The sequence below is a fragment of the Phoenix dactylifera genome, chromosome 3 (genome assembly GCF_051530095.1).
Source record: "Phoenix dactylifera cultivar Ajwa chromosome 3, Ajwa_hap1_PhDact_Kaust_v1.1, whole genome shotgun sequence".
NCBI lineage: Eukaryota > Viridiplantae > Streptophyta > Magnoliopsida > Arecales > Arecaceae > Phoenix > Phoenix dactylifera.
In genome coordinates this window covers 39,885,245-39,912,478 of record NC_143192.1, presented here as the reverse complement: position 1 = coordinate 39,912,478, position 27,234 = coordinate 39,885,245, and the positions used below count along the sequence as shown (strand labels likewise).

At 38.8% G+C, this 27,234-nt stretch overlaps 2 protein-coding genes across 27 annotated transcripts in view; both read left to right on the top strand.

Annotated features, from left to right (window-relative positions):
• Positions 1 to 5,688, top strand: part of LOC103708196 (calcium-dependent lipid-binding protein) — a 37,561-nt gene extending 31,873 nt beyond the window's left edge. For all 5 annotated transcript variants that reach the window (XM_039123302.3, XM_088718372.2, XM_088718373.2 and 2 more), the window contains one exon: positions 5,111 to 5,688. In XM_039123302.3, coding sequence (XP_038979230.1) covers positions 5,111 to 5,449 — 339 coding nt within the window. In that variant the 3' untranslated portion in view covers positions 5,450 to 5,688. The remainder of the gene's footprint in view (positions 1 to 5,110) is intronic.
• A 2,200-nt stretch (positions 5,689 to 7,888) lies between these two features.
• LOC103722185 (ATP phosphoribosyltransferase, chloroplastic-like) lies at positions 7,889 to 23,852 on the top strand. 22 transcript variants are annotated; one of them, XM_089929650.1, is made up of 14 exons: positions 7,969 to 8,246; positions 8,362 to 8,421; positions 8,532 to 8,569; positions 11,581 to 11,694; positions 14,578 to 14,643; positions 14,758 to 14,865; positions 14,954 to 15,037; positions 16,814 to 16,915; positions 17,079 to 17,158; positions 17,258 to 17,338; positions 17,606 to 17,727; positions 22,487 to 22,606; positions 22,959 to 23,141; positions 23,507 to 23,852. In XM_089929650.1, exons 3-9 carry the CDS (start codon positions 8,543 to 8,545, stop codon positions 17,124 to 17,126), a joined length of 549 nt encoding a protein of 182 aa, XP_089785776.1. In that variant the 5' UTR covers positions 7,969 to 8,246; positions 8,362 to 8,421; positions 8,532 to 8,542; the 3' UTR covers positions 17,127 to 17,158; positions 17,258 to 17,338; positions 17,606 to 17,727; positions 22,487 to 22,606; positions 22,959 to 23,141; positions 23,507 to 23,852. The 22 variants fall into 22 exon arrangements, with proteins under 22 accessions (XP_088574493.2, XP_088574494.2, XP_088574497.2 ...); XM_088718367.2 differs by lacking the exon at positions 8,532 to 8,569 and having other exon boundaries at positions 7,889 to 8,246; XM_088718368.2 differs by lacking the exon at positions 8,532 to 8,569 and having other exon boundaries at positions 7,889 to 8,246; positions 20,044 to 22,606.
• The last annotated feature ends 3,382 nt before the right edge of the window (positions 23,853 to 27,234 follow it).

Genomic DNA, 27,234 nt, shown 5'->3' with positions numbered 1-27,234 from the left:
GGACTGACATTTCTTATCTAGATGCCTAAAACAAGAGTAGATAAGATAGCGGATTAGGCCAAAAAGGAGGAGCGGAACGACCAGAAAAAGAAGTGGAGTGGCCCAATATGAGGCTAAACTCAGTGAGCTCTCCAGGTTTACTCTAGTTGATAAAAATGAGGCAGGCAAGGTGCAAAGGTTTGAGACAGGATTGAGGGCAGGAACTTCTAGCTGCAGTGCTGGATCTTAGTGGAGTGGACCCCAGTGTGGTAGGTTCCACATTGGGGACTATTGCTGGGCTACAGGACCGTGCTTTGAGTGTGGCCAGTTGGGCCACAAGGCATTTGAGTCTAGAGGAACCCTTAGTGGGGCCAACGGGGTGACGCTACTAGCGCAAGCAATTCACACGGAAGAGAAATACTTCCATGATGTTAATAACCTTTTCCAATTTTTATGACTGAACAAGTAAAAATGACCTAGAATTGAGTCTAGTGGTTCAACATACTTTAAGGAAATAAACAAAGGATGGAAAAATGACATTTAAAGGCATAATAGTTAATGGAAGTACTAGACATGATAGTCAGTTTTGTGTAAAGATTTAAAATTGCCCGAAATCTTCAAATATTGCTGAAACTGGACTGAACGGGTTATCTTCAGCTGTGACTTAAAATGTTGGTAGGAACCAAGGTTCGCCGCATCGGTACCGAACCCCGTACCGGTGCCGCACTAGTATAGGCGTACCGAGTGTCGGTACGGTACGGTACGCTCAGTACCGACCGTACCGACATTGGTGTACCGATACCGGTACCCATCGGTATGGGTACGGTACGCTCGGTACCGACCGGTACAGCGAACCTTGGTAGGAACATAGTCTTTTGTAAGAGAATATAATTCTAGAGAATTGTAAATAGTTCTACTATTTTTATTCTTAACATTAAATAATTCTTATGAGTCCGCCACTTTTTTTTAAGAAAATATTTTTTACTTATTTCCTTAGTACTCTTTCTACCTTTTCTCTCTTTGGTGTCAGCTAGCCGTCTTTCTTGGATGCCTGCCAAGTGCATTTCACTAGGACTGATAATATAATGTATGGGAGAGTTGATGTCAGGTTGAAAGGCAATTGCAAAGTCTTACTACTTTTGATGCTTTCTCATAGACTTTTGTTCATAGCTGATTCCATAGGAAAAGCTTGGCACTGTTGTTGTACTAGAGAAAAGGTAGATTTCTTTAATGGCATCCAAGGTACGCGAAACCGACCGAACTGACGTATCGGTAGGGACCGGTACCGAACCGGCCAATCGTAAAAAAAAAAAAAGAAAAGAAAAAAAGCGCACGCACGTTCGCATTTTAGCCACAAAGTGGTATTAAATGCCCACGCAGGGCCGCATGGGCTGCTGCCCCATGCGGGGAACTACATGCGGGCGCGGTTTCCTGCACGTGGAATCGCATGCGAGCGCGAGCGATTTTCTGCTAGCGCCCGTGCAGGCGAGCTGCCCCGCGCGCGGACGTCCTTTTTTTCTTTTTTTTCCTTCCCTTTTTTCTCCTTCCTGAACTCTCTTCCTCTCCTTTCTTTCCCTCTTTCTTCCTCTCTTTTCCCCCTTCTCCCGCGAGCAAAGATGGGGCCAAAACCACGAGCAAGATAGGTGATCCTCGTCGGCCCAAGAAAGGTCGGCCCGAGGCCCGGTGTCATCGGTACCAAGTTTGTACCGGTGCGAACCGCACCTGTTCGCACTGGTACGGGCAAGGAGCCGTTCAGTTCCGACCCCTTTGGGGTCGAAACCGAATTTTATGGTTATACTGTGCCGGTGCTGGCCGGTACCAGTACGGTACAGCCTGAACCGGTCGGTTCCAACCGGTTCAGTAGACCCTGATGGCATCTAATGATTGTAAAGCATTTATACTGAACTTAGATTGAAGATGGACTCGGAGGCATTAGTAACAGTTGGATGGAATGAAAGATTTAATGCTTAGAGCAATTCCTCACTTTCTATAAAATAAAATAGGACTAGAAAATAACAGTTGTACACTAAAAGTAAGGGTAGGCAATAGGCACTAAGAATGCAATGTAGTTACTACCTAGCTTGTCCTCTCCAATAGTGGAAGCATGTATGCTCTTTAGGGCATTTAATTACCACATTGTATTCTTTCTTCCATAGCACTCGAGTTATAATTTTTTGGATAATTTCTGGTTTGGATTACCCATCTGGAAACAAGCCAAACCCAGTATTTTGAAATTATGAACTATGCTGGGAGCATCTACTCTTTTCAAACCAATTAAATTTTGGTATTGAACTCGATTGCGACCATTCTAACAAGATACATTTATGGATATGAATGACCGCCATTGTGAGGATAAGCAAGTGACATGTCTTGGTTCAAATGGGATAAAAGAATGAATTCTTGGAGCAGTTTCTTCCTCTAAGGAAGCACTTCAGGTGCCACCTATATGAGTACTTTTGCAAGTCACTGCATGGATGCAGTATTTTTTTATGCTATTGAAAAGACAGCAACTTGTGGTGTACCGAGGTTTTAAAAAGGATACCGAAGGGCACACCGGTTTTCTAAAAAACCAGTGTTGTACCAGATATTGACATGATATGGGACCGCATCCTGTATTAACCCACTACATACGAACGCCGATTTTCTGCAGGAACAGTACTGTACCGCTTGCACCTTCCCATTACGGTGGTTTTTAAGACCTTTCTGTGACTACTTTAAGTTATTCTGACATTGTTTCTTTACAAGTTTTAGTGTGTTTTTATCATGTTAACATTTTCCTGTAAGCATCCATGGGACACTTTCTATCTTGGCTGCAGAATTGATGCCATGGTAATTTAGTAAGAATAATAAAAATTAGAGCCTAGATGAACAGGTGAATAGGTTTATATATTTTTTGAGTAGAGGAGGCAATCAATCACCCTATCCCTTTAGCCACCCACCCAGCCTAGGGATAGGGACAGAACACCTAGGTCGAAGCCCAGTGGGTTCAAAGTCCAAACCCGCCACTTGCTTGCGCAGCGAGATTTTTTTCCATCGGAACTAATGTTCGATGGTGTGAATAGGTTTATATAGAATGATCATTTCAATAGACATCAATGTAGATTCCATATTGTCGTGGCTGCAGCTGCAAGCTCGTTGCAAATTGGTGCTAGCATGGGCTTAGCATAGTGCAGCAGAGGATTTTTTGTGTGCTTGGAGTTACAAGGATGCTTGATACTTTGGAACCCCTAAGGTGAAGAATGAGTGGATTCCTAGTTGGGAGGCAATGGTTAGTCATGGTGTAGCATGGCAATTGCATGATAGACGGACTCACAATGCTTGATATTTGGCATAGTGGCGGACCACCAGGACTTATTTGGATACTCGAGGATTCCTCTTGGATTGAGGAGGGGCACGGTACTCTAGACATGTTAGTGACCCTCCAAGGCCCCTAGTATATGGGCCATCATGGCACAATTGCGGGGCAATGCAATGCCACGTCTGGATGGTCTGACTAGAGGTGTCCAAGGCAATATTGGTTGGACAAGCTAACTACATTGCATAGCATAGATTTCTACGAAGTTTTATCTTTAGGAGCTATCAGAGCTTACCTATGCATGCTCGATCTCTATAGTGGAGCATAAAGGCTATAGCGGACTAGTTGAGCATGGGTTTGGCGTACCCTAATAGGCAAGTCTCATGGGCATTGCAGTGTGATGTCTTGTGGGAATCTACGGGTGCCGGTCGGTCGTAGAGCACAAGTGTGGCTTAATGGAATATTGGTTGGAATATATGTCTTAGAGATGGGCCAAGGATCAAGGATGACTAAGCAGATCATGCTGAGGAGAGGAAGTGGTGCAGGCCAAAATTTTACTGATCTGTAATATTTACTTCATGGGTAATTTTGAATTTCGGTGCCATGGTAGAGTGCAATGATCTATGAGCAATCCGTGGATAGAGAATATTAGGAGCAATGATCATGGACCTTAAGGACCTTGGCAGTGTGCAACAATATGCAAAGAGGCTGTGAACATTGTCCAGCGGCATGGCCATGGATGGGAAGGCATGCTGAGATGCAAGACCAGGATCATGGTACAAAAGATTCTGCTGGAGCTTAGTTGGGGAACTTGAGAGGGCCCGAACGTGTATAGTCAATGAGGCTTCTAGAGGTTGCGGGTGTGTTGGCTTGGTGGTTCGATAGAGCAACATTGGAGGATTGCTTACCTATAAGCCTCGTACATAGGGTGAATTTGTATGGTTGTGTCATGTGGGTGTGGTTTGTGTATTCCTGAAGGTAGGATGGTGGCTTGCTTATTGGTGGCACAGTGGACATGTTGTAGCACGTGATTACTTTGCTGGATATCAAGATATTTGGGTGAACGCTATTAGGCTTGCGACTTGCGAGGCAAAACCATGGAATCGACATAGAGGTACCTGGCTGTGGAGCACTCTTAGGAAGTCTATGCTATGTCACGGAGGTGCGCATGATTGACCTGAGGGGTCGGGTTGCTTTGCATGTGTTCAATTCGACAAAGGTGTTGGTCAAGGGCATAGAGGTGCGTTCCTGGCTGCATAGCTGGATTGTTGCGCATTTATATTTATGTTTGAGGGAAGGACTCAAGATGGTTGGCCTTGGTGTGTGGCATGCCGGGGCGCCACGCGGGTATTTGGGTATGGAAAACACTCACTCTATGACAACATGGCAGTATGTTCTGTAAACCATATTGTTTATGTTCTTCCATTCAAAGGTCCCAATCAAATGAATGTTGCTGAGGTAAAGAATCTGGAAGCAGACACCAAACATAGACACGGCGAGAGAGAGAGAGAGAGAGAGAGAGAGAGAGAGAGGGGGGGGGGGGGGTGTCATTATATGTAGTTTCCTATTGCAGCATGCAAAAGCATTTATTTGATTCTGTATCTTTGTTTGTCTATCTCTTCAATCTTTTGCTAGATTCTCTGTTATTCTACCCTGATAAATCTTTATTCTTCTTTTAATGGAAGATAAGGCCAGAGTTCAAGCGATTTGCAATGAACTAAATGGAATTTGATCCCATGTACAAGACCACGAGCATTCTGTTCAATTTAGCAGTTTTTATGCCTGCTTATGTCTCTTTGAATATTTTTTGATGTCTAATTGTTGTGAGCCTTCCAGGTGAAGTATCATCCATTCACAAAGGAGGAACAGCTCCAGGCTCTAGAGCAAGAGAAGAAACTTTTGGAGGAAAGGAGGAAAATGAAGGAAGCTGGTCTGATTGGGAGCACGATGGATGCACTTGGTGGAGCCGCATCCTTGGTTGGGTCTGGGGTCGGGCTGGTGGGTACGGGTGTTGGAGCTGGTGTTGGTCTGGTAGGAAGCGGATTTGGTGCTGTGGGCAGTGGTCTGAGCAAAGCTGGAAAGTTCATGGGTAGAACTGTGACAAACCAGTTTAGCAGTGCTAAGAAGAACGGTAGCAGCACCCCAGCAGGTCAGGGAGAACGAAATGAAAGCTAAGCCAGGCGACTACCACTTCTTGACTGGTTCATTGTTTGTCTTTCTCCATTTGTATGTTGTGCGCCAAAGTATGTTGATAGAGCAGTAAGAATGCTTAAGTGGATTTTTTTTTTTTTCTTTTCGTTATTGGGGTTACATTCTGATGTGAACTATTTGATGGTGCAAGAGATTTATGTCAGTTAGATCCATCCTTCAAGACAAGCTCTGATAGAAAAGAGAGAGAAAAATGCTTTATAGAATGTGCAAGCATGCAGGCATCTTTGTTGCTTCAGTTTTCAGACTTCAGTGCAAAAAAGTAGTCTGTTCTGCATTCCAACAAATATACGTTCCATTCATCAAACATTCGACGCACCAGCTGACTGACTTTTTTGATTTTGGATTTGTTAAAATATTTTAGATTGTAATTCTTAACCCTATGGCTTAAGTGCTCCTGTTGGAGCTCGTGGCGACTCGGCTGAATCGTCTATTGGGAGACTGGGATGGAGTCTTTGTCTCAGTTATTGGAGCTCGTGGCCAATAACAGTTTTGGTGGGATCCGTTGGAACAGCAGAAAACATTGTCTAAAACCTTCATATATAGTTGTTCTGAGATGACACATGAATCGGAGAAAATTTTCTCATAACAAAGTAGTTAAAGGTATGAGGAGTCTTGGCTTGACAGTCTAACCTAAACTGGTGAACTCAAACTATATTTGTAGGCCTCTTTCCGAAATGAAGCATGTAGTGTCAATGTATGGACTTTTAATCCAGCCCAAGTTTTCAGTCTCCAGAGAAACTGATGGTATCTAGGTTCAACACGCTGAAATGTGAGAAGAAATCCTGATAAAAATAAATCATGTTTAGTTGTCACAATATCTCCTATTTTACTTTGTCTATTGCTCCATTCGTTGTTGTTCTGCTGTTCTCCTTAGTGCTCCTCACCGTGCCAATAGCACGAGAATATATTAAGAATACTCTGATAAGGAATAAATGAGAAACTTAACACTTCATGCTTTGTTTGACTATCACCTTATGCCCAAAAGGATAACAACAAACCATGTGAGTCGCACTGTAAATATGGAAATCCGATAGGTTGTATAGCTTGTGTGAAAAAGTTAGGCTTATCTTAGGTTGGGATTACTGTTGGATTAGACTCCAAATTGACTGAATCCAACCAGTAGGTTGTGCTATTATGTTGGACCAAGACTTGTTTTGTGCAATTGAAAGAAAGAAAGATTAAACCTAATTAATAGAATCAAATTAGGATAATAATTTGAAATAAAAATCCTTGGTGTATCTTATCATGGAATATTTATAGATTATGTTAGCGCTTAAAAAGTACCTAGTTGCATTTTGATGCATAACTTTCAAAAGCAAGCTCTGTCAAATATGTGTAAAATGAATCATAGACTCTTTATAAATTCTCAACCCGATCCAACCTCACCCTTTTGCTCGAACTTGCCTAAATAAATAGGTTTAAGTGAATATTTTAGTAATCGAGACTTGACCAACATAGTTTAGTTCACTATTTTAATTGATTAATTAATTTTCGAGAATTGAGGTGAAGAACTTGGTCTAAAATTAGATAGGGGTGAGATTCAAAGTCAAATCATTAGGATTGATATTCAATATTTTTATATCAACCGACATCGAGAAAATTTGAAAATATGGAATAGAGAGTCCATCAAAATTTATTTAGTTTTGCCTTTCTTTTTTTTTTTCTCTGCCATCATCCAAACATCTAGATTGTTTTTTTATTAGTCCCATCTTATTTTTATTTTAAAGATATATAATTGGCATCTTAATTAGAAATTAGTAGATATTAAAATAAATTAGTTAGCTGATTTAGTTATTTATCTCTTGGATCTGCCTCCAAGAGATTTTGTACTTGACAGCTGACTCAAACTTGATCCGATTCAGCCCAATGTCACTCCTACATTTAATTCTTTTGAGTTTATTTATTAGAGGGTGTCATAGAATCCAGGGCTCATTTGGCTCGTGGAAAAAGAAAGAGGAAAAATAATGAGATGCCTCTTGTTTGGTTGGAGTTCTTAAAAAAGAGAGACAAAAAAGTTGTATTCCCATAAAAATATGATTCCATAGGAAAAGTTTTTTCCATGAGAAAAATGGAAAAGCTACTTTTTTTTATTTTTATTTTTTCTTAAAAAAGTTCTTCAGCATTAAAGATGCATTAAAGATCTAATTTTTACTAAGAGCATAATAGAAATTATACATAACTTTTTTAAAAAAAATGAATGGTCAACCAAATATAAGCACTCTGAAAATCTGTCACTTTTTCGTATCCAACCAAATATGTCAAAAGTACTTGCGAAATATTTTTTAAAAACTCTATTTTATAAAAAATATATTTTTTTAAAAAAAATACTTCAAATCAAATGAGTCGAAGGTTAGACGAGAATAATTTTGAACGTTTTTTAGATATTCGCCGTTGATACCTAATGGGGGTCCACCGAGCGAGCGCCGCCCCTAGACGCATGTGTGGCGAACCGAGGTCTCATCTTTTTTTTCCAAGGGCCTTTTACGTTTCCTGGGAAAAAGATGTCGGAATCAAGAAAGTGAGGGGGTAAAAGAAGAAGATGGCGGCCTCCTTCGAGCTCGGTGTCTTCTTCCAAGTCTGGCCTTCCTCTCCCTTCCCTTCTCGGCCCTTCTCCAGGCCCTTCCTCTCTTCGCACGCGTGCCGCGCCGCTGCCTCCTCCTCCGGCGGCGACCCGGAGGCGCTCCAGCCGGAGCGCACCGTGGTCCGCTTCGGCCTCCCCAGCAAGGGCCGAATGGCTGATGAAACCCTAAGTCTCCTCAAGGTTTGCTTTTTCTCCTTCGCTTCCATTGTCCGATCTCTCTCCTCCCCCCCCCCTCTCTCTCTCTCTCTCGGTTTTCCTCACCGCGTTTTTTTCTCTTTGGCGATGATGTTGCCAGAATTGCCAGCTTTCGGTCAGGCAGGTGAATCCGCGGCAGTATGTTGCAGACATTCCACAGGTGGTTCGCTATTTCGAACATTAAATCTTCTTTTTCTTGATTTTGTTATAACTTTCAAGTTCATCGAACTCATAGACATGCGATAATGGAGGCATTTATTCGGATTGCAGGAGGTGTTCAAATGGCTTGGCAAAGGAATTTGCTTATTGTTGAGTTTGCTAATTAATGGGATATTTATATTTTTTGATGCTGCTTTTGTTTGAACTTATGATATATGATAGTCTGGCTACCTTGAGCCGCTAGATCTTGTATTTTTTGATTGAAGAAGCATCCTTGGCAATCATGATCGTTTCTTACATATTGCGCACATTTTTTTCTAAAGAATTGCCATCCAAAGATTTTCTCAGAAGTCAGAACCCTAATGAAGCATTGTTATTGCCGTAACTTTAGGCTAATCCTGTTTTGCGCTGAGTCAAATTGCTCTTGGTAACCTTTTAGTTACAAGAAACCTATGAAAACAAAAATATGGAAATAATAGTAAAAAGAACTTCATCATGTGTTGGATCTGCATTAGTTTTTTAATGTGCTTCTGAATTGCCCGATACTCCTAATCTTATTCTGGAGGTTCTTGGGTGGTTTCCACCAATAACTTTAGAATATCTATTTTCCTTATATTTTCTTGAAATTTGTTGCATCATCCAACACATGATCCTGAAAGCAATTTAGTTTCTGAAGTGGTGTAGTTAGTGTCTTAGATTTAGATATCTTGGAGTGTCAGCTTAAAGTATGAGTTTGTTCAGTTGTGGAGGTTTGTACACTATGTAACAGGCCTACAAACTAGACAGGCAGAAGGTGGTCAAGCATATCCTAGATAGTGTCGGTAATAGGTCAAGGCCTTTCCTGGCTTGGGACTGGCCTGAATTTCTGAAGGCATGACTAAACTTGACCTAAGCCTGAACTGGAGGATTCAGCCTAGGCCTAAGCCTAGCTTGTATCTATTCTTGAAGGCTTGGTAATTTCAATGAACAGGATTGGGGGGTGGGACATCGCAACCGACAAAGGAGGTTTTGGCAGCAGTATAACCAGCCATGCAATGGGAGAGTGGTGCTTGTGGTCAATAGTATCGGTGGTTCAAGAGGAGAGAGTTGGTGGAGAGGGGAGGACATGGAATGAGGAGAAAGGGGCAGGGAAAGGGAGCAAACAGGAGGGAAAAGGAGGAGGAGATGAATGGGGAGGAAAGGTGAGCAAGAAGGTGGTTCTATTTTGCATATGTTCAATTATATTTATTATTTTGAAGATATTCCTTTATATATACATAATTACATATACATATGCATATGCATGGAGGAGGGGAAAGGAGGAGGAGATAAATTGGGAGGAAAGGTCAGCAAGAAGGCGGTTCTATTTTGAATATGTTCAATTATATTTATTATTTTGAAGATATTACTTTATATATACATAATTACATATACATATGCATATGCGTACATACATTCTATATATATAATATTACATGGTTTGGGTTTCAAGGTAGTTTTGAGTTGGACCAAGGGGCCAAGGACAGTTCATACTTGGTTTAAGGGCATATGTGGCCTGTGAAATTGGAACTATTCTAGACTAAATCTTAATTTTGCTTTGATGAAGTGCTTCTCAAATTAGCTGGTCTGGCTAGATCCATTAGAAGGCATCCTTGCATCTGCTCTTTTAGGATTCAATTAAGAACTTGGATCTGAACCCAACCCATCTAATGCTGGGTCGATCTTGGAGGCTTGAGTAAAGATATGTTATGCGCGGGAAAAGAGGTTTGAGGGAGTATGGGTGGACAAAAGAATAATGTGTTTGGTGACAAAGTAATTCATACTAAAGTCTTGAAAATCTAAGTTCAGTTGGATAGCAAAGATGATGTGAGTCTGAGGTAACATGTCTCTTATCATTCTTGAAATTGGCCAACAGGTGCATATATTCAAGTATTAGTCTGATTAAATAGTCTTAATATAAGTAGAAAAAAGTGATTTGTTAACTTCAAATCTTATCTTATTAATTGTAATATGAAAAATTAAATATTATTGACAGCATGTCAAGAAGCTTTTTGTAATCCATATTATGATTGTCTTCCTTAAAGTTGTATTGTGCATGTCATTATGCAGTTCTCCATGAAGGCAACCTACTTTTACATCCATCTAGAAGTATTGTCGAATAGCTAATATAAATGGGGCAAAAGTAGCTGCAGAAGAATGTATATTATTATAACCTTATTTTTGAGATTATTCTTTAATACTAATTGTGTGATCAAGTGGAGAGAAGGCCTTAGAATCAAGGAAAAGAATGGCTTCCCTTTTGGTTTTTTGGAGGAAAAGATGGTCCAACAATGTCTTGCAGCTGTATGCTATTTACTTAGAATTTTGCCCTGCAGAATCTTGATAGGAAAGTAGAGGAAGTAAGATTATGTAACCTTGTTCCTTTACTGGTTCATTCTTCTGTTAGGTTCCTTCTCGAATACCATATTGTTATAAGTGTCAGCTAGTTTGTCTCCTGAATAAGCTAAAGCAGCTAGAAGATGACTTTCGGATGACCAACAATCAAGCAGTAAGAAGGGAGCTCTTCCATAATCCATAATTTGGCTTTATCGGGCTTTACTTTGAACAGTATTTATTTTATGCGGCTTTACTTCCATGTTTTACTTAGGAAGTTAGGATACACAAGGACCATTTATTCAAGCTGTCATGTTTGAGGGTCCTTTTTTTATTTATTTGATGTGGCACAATTGCCCTTTGACATTGCAGAAGATTCGGCTTTTGTTGTCTCTAATAACAGTGCATGTCATATGCAGTTCAAGATATTGAGGCATGTGTTGGTCTGTCACGTGATTAGGTTTTGTCTTATATCAGCCCTCACATTTTGTTGCTTGCGAAAAATATGTATAACAATGGATGCACTCCCATTGCAGCAGTGTCAGTGATCAGTCATGACTCATGACCCTAAGCTTGAGATCATAGCGACACCAATTTTAGCCCCCCTTCTAGCATTAGTACTATGCATCAATGAGCGTATCTTATTTTCTTAGAAGCAGTTGGCCATTTTTTTATGGATATTGCTGCCAACCAATTCTTTGCACATGTTCATGTTTCTAGGTACACTGTTAAATTTATTGCCCAATCTCAGGATCTTTTTTTTCCTTCATCTGGCACAGTGTATAACATTTATAAATGCTCATAGCAGCTATCAAACTTGGAGGTGTGGTTTCAGCGTCCCAAAGATATTGTACGCAAATTACAGTCAGGGGATTTAGACATTGGTATTGTGGGTTTTGACACCGTCAGCGAATATGGACAGGTAAGCATCTAGCATATCATGTAATACCAAATATGTTTTCTGGATCTTCAACTTGTCTTTGAGCCACTGGCCCACCATTTTCTGGCATTCTTCATTACTTCTCAATGATGGCAATTTGCACTTCTGCCAAGGTTGCTGCCGGATCGACAATGTCAATTACTGTAAACTTGTTAATGAGAAAGAAGAAAACATAATCCTTGAAGACTGCATAGGAATTTGAATATCAAGCATAAAAAATCCATCCATGACCATAATGGTCGTCTGACTGAACATTATAAGGAGGATACTTTTGAAAAAGTAACACGAGGTTTTTGTAATATGTAGCAACTAATAACAATGTCAAGAAACAAGGAAACTTCAGAAAAATAAACTGGGATTTAAAAGAAGAAAAACAACAACCTAAAACCTTGAACCTTTTATAGGAAATAACGGAATATTATGCAGGGTGTGGCTTGCTATAACTAGCAGTAGGAGTGGGTTCTGTGGGTCAAATTTCTATCCATGGTATGCTATACCGTACTGAACCGTACGGTACCGAGCCTACCGTACTGTACAGGTTTGGTGCCAGTACGGGTAGTGTACCGACACTCGGCATGTTAAAAAAATCTTGTATCATACCATACCGACACTATGCTAGTGTGGCACCGATACGGTACCGAGACGGCGAACTTTGTTTCTACTTGATCCATATCATACCATAATCGGCTTTAGGTCTTGGCTTGAGTCATCCACATAAGTAGTTAGGTTAAGTGTATGTCTATTGCTTGAGTTTAATTGTCTGTTGAACCTTTTTTTGTCTGGTTTAGTTGAAGTGATTAGGTTCATTTAGAAATTGTCTGTTTTGTCTAAACTCATATGCAAATCCTTTGGAAATTGGTTGAGTCTAAAACAATCTAGAATTTGGTGTAACTCATGCACTCCTGTCCATAAACTTGCATGTAGAAGCATTCTCCATGTATATGCGTCTATATGTTACTTTAGCTTATTCCCTTTTAAGCTGCCCAACTTGCTTGCCTTTCTGTATCTTTCTGGTTGTTTATTTCCTGAAATATTCTATAATTTCAGTCGTTCAGAAAAACTAATGGCATCCATTTTCACTGAGATATACCGAAGTTTGGTTTATCTTGGTTTTGGATGTCCAATGAGATTACTGTGATATGTCTACTTGAAATCATTGCTAAACGGCCTCTTTATGTAGCAATCTAGGAAATGGTAGATTTTTTCCTGTCCAGCTTAATTTTGCAAAATTCAAATCTGGTCCTGTTTGACTGAAACAACCAATAAAATCCTTTAAATACAGAAAATAAACTACTAAAGTCAGTTCTGTTCTAACTATTAACTGGATTAGAATTAGTGACTTGTGAAACTAATTGACATGCTAACAGTGATGCATTTAATGGTCTCAACTCAATATACCATTTATGCGAGTGATCTTACACCTGATTAGTTCTGCCAAGCTGGAGAAAATTAGTGCAGTTGTATGATTTCTGTGCTTCAATCGGTCCTTGAAATTCAATATTTGTTTATGCAGATGCACACAGGTGTCCACTCTGATTTGAGCGTATCAATGCATATTGGTTCTTGAATAACAGAGATCAGATTCATCAATAACTATTATCTAGCTATGGTTCAGACCTCTGTTGTCCTTTCAACCCTCCTATCCTCTATTTATTGCAAGCATAAATGGTCATAGAATTGTAGTAGTCACACTATATGTGCAATCTGAATGCTTCAAATTGAGCTGTTTGCATCTTATCCTCTCGTCAATTTGGCTGTAGATGTTTTCATTGATGTAGATGCCTCAAAAAAAGCAGCCTTTTCTCCATTCAATCAAATAGTCCTTTAACTTGGTTGCCAACTTAATGATTTGAGCCATATTTAACATAAAAGGGAAAGCTGGTCATCTTGTTTCTCTAGTCTTGTGATTATCAGTGTTTATATCTTCACAAAGTTGTCCATGGAGAAGAGCTAATCCTATCTATGTATGATGTTGTTATCCGATCAAATTTTCAATTTTTTCAAATTTTCTTAGCATTAAATGCCTGGCAATTTGGAATTACTGGCCTTGCAATACATGGTTGCTCATTGGAATGAACTAGCACCATAATCCACAGTTCTTCTATTTTGTAGTTGTCCTTGACCACATTTTCTCCTGACAATACAATCCTCAAATATTTCTTGTTTTGCTGTCAATCTGTCTGGATAAAATTGCTTTTACTTTTCCAGATCATCATAGCTGTGATTGATGCCAAACTTTTTCATAAAGGCTGAGTCTACTATGAAACATGAAAAGCAAAGAAGCTTGTTCTTTAGAGCAACAAAATTGGTAGGATTATTTTCCTAGGAGTCCCATGACAGTCAAAATAGTCAGTGTTTAACTTGATCAACAAAGTTACTAAGTTTACCTCCCATAAAGATTCTGAATGCAATTTGATTGAAACCTCTTGCATTATGGTGGATAAGCTTCCTCACAGGCTTTTAGATATGTATCTTCTAACCCTGTCCAGCTTGACCGAAAACAAACAACTCATTTTATATTCTCTTTAATTGCACACATTAAACAGAATGTGGGTAAGACAATGCAGTAAGACCATGAAATTGATTTAACATATTAAATTATGGTAGGAGGTTTTTACCATATACTCTTATAGGGTAGCAGTCTGGTTTCACGCATTTGAAAGTATTTCACATCTTTTTTTTTTTTAGCAGTTTTCATGGGCTGTTTGATGTTGTGCTTTGAGATCTTGGTGTCTGTTAGTGTTGATATTGCTGTTCGTTGTCTTGATGAGTTTGATACTGGTGATGTGTTTATGTTGGTACCAACTTGTTTATGTGGAAGCATATACTTACAGAGTTACAGCAATATTTATATCTTTTGGGCAGGGAAATGAGGATTTGATTGTAGTTCATGACACACTTGAGTATGGAGCCTGTCGTTTATCACTTGCAGTATGTATATATCTTGTCAGCCTAGTGCATACTTTTCACAGGAGCACTTTTGGCTTATAACCCTCTATGTTCAACGTTATTTTGCAATTCTAATAACGGTCTGTGACTAATCAGATTCCCAAGTATGGAATTTTTGAAAATATAAATTCCCTGCATGAATTAGCACAAATGCCTCAATGGACAACGGAAAGACCTTTACGTATCGTGACTGGATTTTCATATGTATGCTAACTTCTCACATTTCTTTTTACTTAAAACTTTTCTTTTTTTCTTAAACACTAATGCTTATATTTTGATTCTTTCTGCATAGCTGGGCCCGAAATTTTTGAAAGAGAAAGGTCTAGAGTATGTCAGTTTCTCAACTGCTGATGGAGCGCTTGAGGCTGCCCCTGCGGTGAGACTTTTCTTGAAGTCGTGCAACTTATTCTAAGTACTATCTAAATTTTGTTTTTCTTCTTTGAAAAGCTAGATAATTATATTATAGCTTATCAATACTATTCTCTTCTTTTTCTGCACTTTGTACTAAAACGTTTGCTATTTTGTTTTAGTTCTTGTTATTTTTCTTTTTGTGACATTTCTAAAAGTTCTGTTGAGTGTAAATACCAGGTTGCTCATTTTAATCTGTAATAAAATCTCAGCTTTATTAGGCCTTTAATTTATATTTGGTGGAACCAGTCTGTTGTCTAAATAGCATCTCCTTCAATCGTGCCCCCTTGGACTCAAATAGTTACTAGATATATTGTAAAGGATGGCAGCATAGCTTCAATATGATGCCTTTTGGCTTCTAGAGATGACATGCTAGACTGTTCAAAGCGGCCTATCAGTTACTTGGTTTTGAACCTTAATAGAGATGCTTAATTGACTCATATTTCTGAGTTTGAATGTTAATTAGAAATTTACTTTTAGTTGTTTATCAGATAGTAATTATTCTTTTTATAAAATGAATGTGCTTTAAAATTTAGAATCATTTATTCACCATTTTCCATGTTTACATCAAATGCTCTTTCTAGAGCTAAGGTTGGCAAGGTGCTAGGTGGTTTTAAGGTTGTTACTAAAACCTGTAGGCATGTACCTGACTTGGACATTACTTGGACTTGATCTAGACCCATATGCCTTTGGATCGGTCATGGTTCCAAAGATAGATCCATGTAATTTTTCAGGTCTAGTTCTACTGAAAATTTACCCAATCTGACTTGATTGAATTATATTAGGATATGGATTTTTGTTTTGATAGACCCAAGGTTCGCCGAACCGGTACCGAGACCCGTACCGGTCGGCATCGGGTACGCATCGGTATTGGTCGGCGTCCGGTACGAGTCGATACCGGTTCGAACTGAGTCGAACTGGATGGAACCGTCTGGTTCCATCCGATTCTGGCCTGTTCCGGCCAATTCCGGCTAGAGCCAATCAGGTTCCGGCCCCTAGGGGCCCGAACTGTTTTCTATTATCGAACATCCGACTGGGTCGTCTCGGTTTGGGCGGAACCGGCCGGTTCGGCTCGATTCAGCTTTTCTTGGATAGACCCTACCTTGCTTGAAACTAAACCTGATCTGTACCTGATAGCTTACTCACTATATAATATAAAGTTTATACTTGTATTCCTTACATTTCGTACAAAACTTATCAGCTATATTTTGAATTTATGTTATTAGTGAATAACTTTGAGGGCATTAAGGGAATTGAGCTTTCAAATAATGCTGCCTGCTCGAGACTTGTACTCGTCTTATCCATTCCAGCCTGGACTCAGTCTTTGTCCCATGGTTTTATACACTGGTTGTACAGTTGAGTGTCCCATGGGCCTGAGTGGTGGGCCAAGTATTTAAAACCTTGATTCTGTGCAATCGAACCTGCAAATCTGACATTTTCTAAATCTGTCTTGAGAACCATATACTTGCCTATTCCATGTCAATCACCACTGGTATATATTATATAAAGTGTCCTAACACTGCACTGCCAAAACATGCACCAATCTAGGGTTCCATAAAATGTTTGTATTAATAAGTTGACTTTGTGCAAGATATATGTTGTTAGGTGTAGTCGTTGAAGTGGTTTAACCGAGCCTTCTATTTTTACGTTAAAATCTGTATATCTTGTTGAATGTTGGCATGACATATCCCTTGCAGAATGATAGATGAAATGTAACATTTCCTGATGTTTCTTGGTGTTTCAGATGGGCATAGCTGATGCTATTATTGATCTTGTGAGTAGTGGAATGACCTTGCGTGAAAATGATCTGAAAGAAATTGAAGGCGGGGTTGTTTTAGCAAGCCAAGTAAGTTCTGGCTTATATCTCTGCTAAACTGTCTTCATTGTTATACAAGATCTATATTACTAAACCACTGGCTTAAGAGGAGAAAAGATGAGTTTTTGAATTTTAAAATAATTTTAAAGCGGGAAAGGTTTATATATCATGTGAGCGATTGGATGTTGTGCAGGCTGTATTTGTTGCTAGCAAGAGATCCTTAAACACTCGGGAGGACTAGAGGCACATCTGAGGGCAACTGGGCAAGTTACGGTATGTAAAGAATTTGTTATTGTTTGTTACATCTAATGGTCATTGTAATGTTGTTTCTTTTTCTGAGAATTTGTCCCTAATTCTGTTTTAACATGCAAGGTCGTTGCAAACATGAGGGGAAACAGTGCAAAAGAAGTGGCAGAGAGAATTCTTAGCCAGACATCATTATCTGGCTTGCAGGTAATGATTGATAATAGAATATAGGAATTGTTTTTTATAACTTGTTGGACATTTGTTTCTTTTTTACTATGAAATCTTTGCTGTTCATTCTAGCTAGGTGGTCACTGTCATAGTAAGCTTTTCCTTGTTGATACAGATAGACATTCACCACTTGATTGACCATGTTTTATCTTTTTTTGGTCACTAATATGTATGCAGCACTTTGTTATTTAATGTCAGGATGATACATGATAGATATATATTAAGTTCCCCTGCTGGATTATGCAGCCTGGTTGGTACATACGGTTCTCTGTTTCTGAATGACGGACAAGGCATATTCCTCGAAAAAACGCCAAGTGATTAGAGATTGCATTGAAAGACATCCACCTTATAGGCAGAAGACATCAAAGGTGAGAAGGTCTTATTTTGTAACCTTCAGGCCTCCAGGTTAAATTTGGAGCAGAAAAAAATCTTATCTTTTTAGTGGGGTTTTCAGTGAAATTGGTTCAGGTCAAACCCTTCCAATGCACATAGTTAAGGGTGTGGTCTTTTGAGTCAAGCCACTCCCATAAAATTCATATTAGGACTCCTTTAGAAATTTCTTCACTCTTTCAGGAATGGATTTAATGGTGCATTGGATTCATGTCATGTCTTTTGAATCGACTGTCCGCTTAATGCAGGCCTTCCTTCTATTTCTGGGTCAAAGAAGGAGCCAACTGTCACAAGAAATCTGCTGATCTGGTTGGTTGTTGGCTGTTGGAGTCTTAGTTGGACTACCAAATAAATATCTAAAGGAGAGGATCTAGTGGCCAGCGAATATTAGAATTTAGAGCTGTTTGGAGTCTGATTTCTTTCAGTCAGAAAGTGTTGTAATGCCTTATTTTAGACTTTTAGTTAGAGTTGAGGGAGTTCTAGAGACATTCTAGATGGTCTCCTAAAGCAGTTTGGTTTCTTCATGGATTCCATGACAATCCTAACTCTGTAACTGACTGCTAACATCTTTCAAGGTAAATGGTTCCCTTTTTTGGACTTAGTAATTATAATTGACTACCCTAATTTATGTTGTAATGGAAATGCAAACAGGGCAAAATTGTTTGTACTTTAAATTATCTATCTTTTTGAGATTAATAAATTAAGAAGTTTTAGATCTATGATTAAATAAGACTATGAAAACTTGGGTAAGTACTTAATTATTACAATATAAATACTGTACTGGCATGCAAAGAGAATGTAGCAGCAAGTGTAGAAAATAAATCAAACTTTGTTCCTTATAGATGAAGGTTATACTAACTTGATTGTGAAGTAAAGGACAACTTGAAGATATATGAAAGAAGAAACAAGAAAATGAGAAAGGGCGAAGAAAGAAGTGACAGAGGAACCATTTCCCCTAATATTTATTAGTTTCCTGTGTTAGTAACTCTTACTTGGCTAGGAGTGCTATTAGGCAAACCAAGAGGCAAGGTCTGCCAAACCGTGCCAAATCAGCTGGTTTGCAGTGTACCAAACCAAACTGGTGGGCTACCGGCATGGTTCGACATATTTATTCGATTCTCCTCCCATAGATTTGGCGACCCTCGCCCTTCGCATTTTTTCGCAGCCTCGCCTCCCCTTGAGCACGCAACCCTCATCGGCATCACCGGTACGCTCTCCCTCTCTCGCATGTGGGTTTAGGGTTAGGATTTCGAGCCCTTTCTCCCGTTCGAGCCCTCTACCCCCGACGTTGAGGGCTTTCAAGCCCTCTCCTTCTCTCCCCCTCTCTCTTGCTCCCTCTCCCTCTTTCCCTCCCTTGCTCCCTCTCCCTCCCTCTCCAACTCTCTCTATCTTTCTCTCTCTCTCCTTCTTCGTCTCCCACTTCTTCTTTGGCCATCCCTGTGTTGATGAGCCTTGGAATGGCGTGGTACAAACCAAGCTATGCTGAACCGGTACCGAAAGCCGTACCGGTCGGCAACCGGACCGGTTCAGCGTGTTCGGTGCCGTTTTGGTACCGAGCCCGTACCGGGAGAGCCCAGCCGGATCCGAAGCCGGAGAAGGAGAAAAGAAACAGCGAGCAGGGGAGGGAGGGAGAAGGAGAGGCTGCGCGGACCCCCGCAAAGGGCCGCGGGGGCGCAGCAGAGGCCGCAGGTTCGAAACAAGGGATGTGGCCACGACCTTGACCTCCGCCGTGCCCCCGCGGCCTTCGCCGCCCCCTACACCCCGCCCCCCCTCCCCCCCCTCCCCCCCCCCCCTGCGGCTGCTTCTCCCTCCCTCCCCCGCTCGCTATTTCTCTTTTTGTTTTTCGGCTCCGGCGCGAATTTGTTTCTACAGCGGAATCGTACCGGTAAGCTACCGGACCGACCGGTACGGGCCGGTTCAACATACCATGGTACAAACCCATACTGTGCCGATCTGGTCGTTGGACGGTACATCTTCGGATACAGGTTCAGCGGAGCTTGCCAAGAGGCAATCCAGTTAAGTATATTAAGTTGATTTTAAGGGTTTAACTCAACAAAAAAAAGGCAGGTGGTCATTTGATCCTTTTTTTTTTTTCTGTGTCTTGCTTGAGAAGAGCTGTAGACATGGTCTTCCTTCTTTTGGCCTTGTAGCCTCTTTACATCAGTTTTCTGTTTTCATGTTAACAGTCCTTATAGGACACCAAACTAGGAAATCATGGGCAGCTAAACTAGATAAATTTTTGGAGCATTCTATTGCCTTATTTGATATTAATCATACTTTCATTTCATTTGTAGGAGTACAAAGACTCCTTTTTATCCCAACCAGATCCACAAGCTTATAAAAGGGGGAATCCACAAGACTGAAGTTAATGAAATCTCTTCTTGTTAATGAGGAAACACTTTCAAATTTAGGCACAATGCTGAGGCTTGTGGCAGTGTGACACTCCTAAGTAATTTGTATATTTGTTTTTAAGATTTCTTGTGTCATTCGTTAATTTTTTTCCTTCTCTCTATTCACAGTTTTACAAGTTAAAGACCTTCAACTTTCTTAGAATCCATAAAATGCTGCTAACCTCTTCATTCATCCATATTCAAACTGCTTATGATTCTTTATCATGAGCTCAATTAAATCCATAAAGCTAAATTTTAAAAAACAAACTATGGCTGCCGTTATCAATGCCAGCAGCCTGCTAAATGCCTGATTCCTTCAATAGGAGGATGAAACCTCTTGTAAAACCACAAACTAGCACCGGTCCATATCTTGTTCAAGTTTGGGTTGGGCCAAAATCTATGCCAAACTTGGATATAAGTGCACAGTTAACAAAATCAAACCAGACATGCCGGTTGGATCGAAAAACTAATGAACCAAACTGCTGGTTGGTCTGGTTACTTTGAAAGACTGCATTTGCTATCAACCTGGCAATACCAACCCCGACCCATTGGGTTTTTTAGCTGAACTAGCACTCTTACCGGTCCTTAAAAAGAACTGACCAGTTTTTTAAAATCATATTCAGTAGGCCTGTTTGCCATTAAACTTTAAACCCAGCAAAGCTTTAAATATAAGGATATTTTGTGAAATTAAGTTCATAAAAAGATAAAGGAAAACCCTAAAACTAACCCAATTCTCCCTAATCCCCTCGTCTTCCTCTCTGGCTTTCTTTCTAGCTTTGTTTATCAGCCTTTTGCTCTTCTGCTCTGAAGACTAATGACCAAACCTCCTTTGCATCTTCTTGCTCCTTCAAGTCCATCCCCCGCCTCCCCAAACCACCACCAAAAGAAAAAGGGGAAAGAAAAAAGGAAGCTGGTGGCACCTCAGATGCAACCTGTCCCCATGATCCACCTTCAATGGTAGCCTCTCCCATCTCTCCCCCCCTCCCTTCCCTTCCCAGCAGCCCCATTCCCATCCTTGCCTCTACCCTCAGCCGCTCCTTTCCTCCACCTTCAATTGCATTCTCTTCCTGCTTTTCCTCTAGCCTTACCACATTCTTTCCACCTTTATTCATCAACTTTTAATGATGGTTTCTGGGCATGATTTAGGTTTTAGAGTTACTTTGCTGCGAATGTGGTGACGATTTGATGAAAATGGGTGATCTAGGAACATCTATCAAGGACTTTTGTTGCCTTTTATGAAGATTGAGGGATTTTTGAATTTGTCTGTATGTTTTTGAAACCTTAAGTGCGTCATGCTCATGTTTTCTGTGTTCTCATGGATATGCTAATGTATAGTTCTACTGCCAATTTAAGTTACGAGATTGGTTCTGAAGATGGTGCTAGGAAGCTCAACTTCATATACCTATGCGGTATTAGATTTTTCTTTAGTTCCATAGATACTGCCTAAATTTACATAATTTCCCTGCATATGGTCTATTATTATTTTCATTATATTAGAGTTATTTTAATTTTTAACATACTCCATCTGGTTGATCTGGCAGTTGAACTGGTGACCTAGTGACGTGGTTCCTTGGCCAAAGTGTTGTTCAATCCAGTTCTAATAACATTGTATGAATGGGTTGCCCTTTGGACCTAACCTGACCAATGATTTCATATCGGATCTTGTTGGGTCAGAGTTTTGGTCTGTTCATGAGAGGACCCAATCCATTTGCAGCCCTGCCCTTTGTTAGTTCAATGAAATTTAGCTGAGTATTAATTGGAATTTTGGCTTGAAACTTACAGACAAATCTGGAAGTTTCTGCTGGAATTAACTTTATTTGTTTAATTCTGCTACTTTAATTCTATAATCAATTTGAGAACTTCGTGCATCAGTTGCCTCAGGAAAATGAGGGGAAAAGTAGATGGCAAGTCAGTGGTCTAAAAATCTTTTGAAAGTTTGATTACTCCATAGGATACCATTTTTTTTAAACTAAAGCTGTACGTGATATTGTATGTTGTTTTCTCTAGGCTTATATTTTAACCTTAACTGTCTTATTATAATTTTTTTATTGTTCGCAATTTAATAATTTTCAAGTGAGCTGATGATCTTTTTCCTTATATCTAGAAAAAATCAGCCTAAAAGGTTATGGCGTTTATCCTAGTTTAGTTGCATATCAATTTATTCAGTAAAATTACAGATTTTGGGGATCTTATGGAGCCTTAAATAGTCTGAGAACTGGTTAGCTCTTTAGTAATTTCCATGTTCTTCTGACATTTTTTTTTTTGTTCTTTTGCACAGGGGCCTTGACATTTTTTTTGGTTCTTTTGCACAGGGGCCTTGACATTTTTTTTTGGTTCTTTTGCACAGGGGCCTACTCTAAGTCCTGTGTATTGTAAACGGGACGGCAAGGTTGTAGCGGACTACTATGCAATTGTCGTATGTGTGCCCCAAAAGTCACTTTATAAGTCTGTTCAGCAACTGAGATCTGTGAGATATCTTCTCTTATCTATAAATCTGATTCACTTTCTATGTGGATTTTTTTCTTAAACAAATTTTGCATGCAAAAAGTTCTTCTATTGAACCCCTTTATGAAATGATTAGTGCTTCCATATGTCAAAGCTGAGGACCACGCTTTTTTTTAGTTTCCTGTTGCATCATTGACTAGATTGTAACTACATAGCCTTGGGCCGCCCTAACCTAATTTATTGAAGTACGAAGATTCTTTTGCAGTCTAGGTAGAGTGCATGTGGATACAATTTAAGGATGAAATTTGTACTCTTATCCTACAAAGTGTTGGAAGTTCCTGAACATTTATCTTTTGCCCTTTTCCCATTTGCAGATTGGTGGCAGTGGAGTCTTGGTCTCTGACTTGACCTACATTTTTGAGGAAGAGACTCCCAGATGGCGTAAACTTCTTTCACAACTTGGATTATGACCCTTTAAGCACCGGTAGTTGTCGATGTTCGTTGGCTGTTTTTGTAGCATTAATGGTAGTCAGAGTTCTGATCAGAAATTAAGCTAGGTGAGTTTTTGACGAAGTAAACATTTTGGTTAGAAATTATAGCTGTAAAGGTAATTCCATTTAAAGCTAATAAACACTGCAGGAACTAATTTGTAACTAGCAGCATTATTAGTCTCTTGCTTCCATATCTATGCTGTTGTTGTGCTTCCATATCTATGCTGCTGTTGTTTTATCATTATTTTTTTTCATGGTTTAGAAGTATCTTGGAGAATTAATATAGATTGGTTGCTGTGCTGGTGTTGGAAGCCTTAGTGAAACTCAGTACTTATTGTTTGTTCCTCAAGTGGAGTTTCTTGTTTTCTTGATATCTCCCTTCATTTTCTATAATGCTTGTATTCAAAGGAAAATCATTTGTTGATGTGTAGGTAATACTGTTTGCGGCTTACAAGCTCGTTGGAGCTGATAGATTTTTGATAGAGTGAGACTGCTTTCAGAGCCATCACTGTTTGACAAGAACCTCAAGTGAAAATGTGATTGTTATGCAAGGGCATTGTCCACTAGTTTATTAGCAGTCAGTTTTGGTGCCTTGTGTTATATTGCATAACATGAATGTATTTCTATCTTATTTATGCAGTTTTTTTTTTAATTTGCTGTATCATGTCAATATTGCTGTCATTTGTTGTTGCATTGAATAATTTTGCTGTAATTTTGGTTGGTGTTTGACTGGTATGGTCTGCTCTTAATTGTTTTAAGAAAACATAGTTTCACTCATGTTACCTAATGTAGTGGTGTGAATTATGTTTTTGATTTCTGGTGGTCTTCTGGGAGAATAGTAGGTTTCCTAACCTGAAAATGTAGGTGAAGCCTATTTGCTATTGTCATGCCCCGAGTCAGTAACAGACGTCCTGTATCTGATCATATCATAATAATCTCATAGCAATGATAATAATTTTTTGATCCTCAAAAATCAAGTTAATCAATATCTAATCAAATTATTCTCATAATTAATTATCCCAAATTAACATAAGTCAAAATATTCTAATAATTATTATTGTTCAAATCAAGTAAAGTATCCAAACTAAATTAAATCAATTTAAACTAAATTATGCTAGAAATTTAAATAATTATTGATATCTTCAGAAGATTTAGTGCATTTTTTTAAGTTTTGAGTACTCATGATTCAGAATTTGAAAATAGAAAAAGAAAGAATAATAAGCTACACTAGCTTAATACATAACATGATATATCAAAGTGTGGTATAGAAATGCTAAATATATAACTAATTAAATAGTATCATAGTGATTGGCAATAAATCAAATCTTAAATTATATATATATATAATAAACTGATAATTGATTGAACATCAGGATCCAATAGCATGCGTCAGGTAGTAGATACAAGGTGCACAAAATACTGGATAATAGATACTACTATTTTAATCCCTATTTGTAGGGTCAGATTATAGTCGTGCTAAGAATATATATATATACAATAAATTTTATAATTTATCTGATCAAATTTTCAAAATTTATCTTATAAGAGTATTAAAATACATAACAATTATGACAATAATAATAGTATGCTTGATGCATTTAATCAAATATAAAAAAAAGATCATCATCAAATTCAATAACTAATTATACAAATACACTTTGAAATGTTAGTTTACTTACATTTATTTCGCTTCAAAATTTCACTTTATTTAGACAGGTTAGCTTCACCTATTCAAAGCCATTAAAATTCATTATCAACAACTTCAAAACCAAAGAGAACTAAGAATGGGTTAAAGTGAGCAAAATAATCCATGTTTGGGGGCACTGCATGGTGTATGGGTTCATACCAGAACTAGGGTTGAGAGAGGACAAGGTCGGCTAGATAGCGGTATCCGACTGCCCGAGTCGGTATGAACAGAATGAACTAAACTAATCAAAATAAGTTATGGTTTAGGTGACCTAATGAAGATCAATGGCGACCAAATTTCAGATGTATCCGGCAAGAGTCGAGATAACGAGCGACCATGCCAGTCGAGTATCGAGGGTGATTCAAGGCCTCCATACTATGTCAACTTGGATCCAAGCAAAAGGGAGATATCGCTTTAAATTAGGATCTTTGGATGTGCTTAGACAGAGAAAGAGAGAGAAGAGAGAGAAATAATAAAGAAAAATAAAGAGGAAAAAGAGAAGAAAAAAAAAGGTGATCAACGACCAAAAAATCAACGATAAGGGGTGACAGCGATAGGGCGGCCAATAATGGAAAACGAGAAGAAACGACTGAATGACGTGTCTCGGCCCTTTCTCTCTTCCTTCATGATCCTCGGCAGTGGGGCTCCTGTGACTGTCCAGAGCGGCATAGGGGACAAGTCTCTATATCTGGCGACAAGCGCCGATAGTGAAGGAATCCAGAAAAGAAAAAAATAAAGGGCCTTTTTGGCTCAGAAAGCGGGGGATAAATAGGCCCCTTTTTCTTTAGATTTATCGGATGAAAACTTAGGTCGGCGTCGAGGCTTGTGAACAATGAAACAAAAGGGGGAAAGAGATTAAGGCCCTTATCTAGGATTCTAGCAAAGCCTGGCTGCGACTTTCGACGGCTGTAGTGAATCCAAGCCGTCGGCAACCAAGTAGAGAAAATAGAAGAAAATGGTGGCAGCTGCGAATATCTTTTGGTGAGGAAGAATTAGAGGCTCGAGAGTTTTAAATAGGAGCGGAGGCTAGGCTATCCTAGCCTTTGATGGAGTTCGTGGTAGAGGAGGACCCTCCGTCGTGTTCTATCAGGATATTGCCTTGTTTCTGGTTCAGGATGGGTCTTCGGGCGGCCTAGTGAGTCCGGACCTTACCACTATACTGCAAGCTTTTTCTCTTGTTACAAGTGGCTGAGTAAAATAGGCTCTCTGAAGCTGTGTGAGGGTTACGTACTCAAAAATTGTTAATCCTCTTTTAAGTTGTTATCTAAGCATTTCTTTTTTTTTCTTTTTTTTTTCGCCCGGAGTGTTTGCATTCTAACCCCATCACATTATAAGTAGCAAAAAGTTTCTGTTGTTTCATTGATTTAGAATGGTGCACTCTATTATTTTTGTTATCATGGACTTGGTCCTAATATCAATGAGGAGAAAAAATTCATCTTTTTTGTATGGATTCGTTGCCCCCAACACCCCCCCCCCCCCCCCCCCCCATCCCAAGCACACCCACAAAAAAAAAAAAAAGCTTCTTTTTGAATTATCAGAAAATTTTTTAAATTATTCTCAATTTTCCTCCTCTTCGAATCATTTTCTGAATTATTCTCCGCAAACTAAATTGATCCAAACCTAGTTAGCTTTTCTCGAATTAAAAACAAATTTTATGAATTATTTAAGAACTACTCTTGACTAATTTAAGAAACTTTTGTGTTATTGGATTGATGATATCATATATTGTTCCTGATAGTAATTTTTTTCTATTAGTTTTTACTTCCGCTTCTTTATACTTATTTTAGTGTAAATAAAGTTATCAATATTTAAGAAACTTTATTTTTTAATATCTAATTCTTTATTATCCAAGCTCATTGCAAAATTTTGATGATTTTTTTAGATTTTTTCTAAATTTTGCGTCATTAAATCTATTTTGAATTGTTTCAAAATATCCAACATGCAACTATGCTCTTGTTCAAGTTTTGGTGAGATTCTTGAAGATGCATTGGAGCTATCAAGTAGGGCTAGAAATGAATCATATGTGGATCGGATATGAGTATATCCATATCCTCATCCAATTTTTTTTGATATCTACAGGTAAGATGTTAACTCAATATTGAAATTAGTATTAGTATTTGTTTTAAATAGATAAATGTACAAATCAGATATTGATACTATGAAAATAAATGCAAAAATAAATCAGATCATCGTTAAACTTTATGAACCACTAAATCAAATAGTCACCATACGGAAGGTAAATTTAGTTATAGCCATTATCATTTGTTTTTTATTTTTTTAAAATTTATAAGATATAATATCTATATTATTAAATGAGAAGATTGTGCCATTTTTGATTCGGTTTGTCGATGATTAAGAAACCCTTTATCTATTTATCACGAATATTTGAAAAAAATATGATTAGATGTACATTTTTTTTTTCTATTTCTATAGTTATACTCTCATATATCTGGGTCTCTTAAATTGGATTCT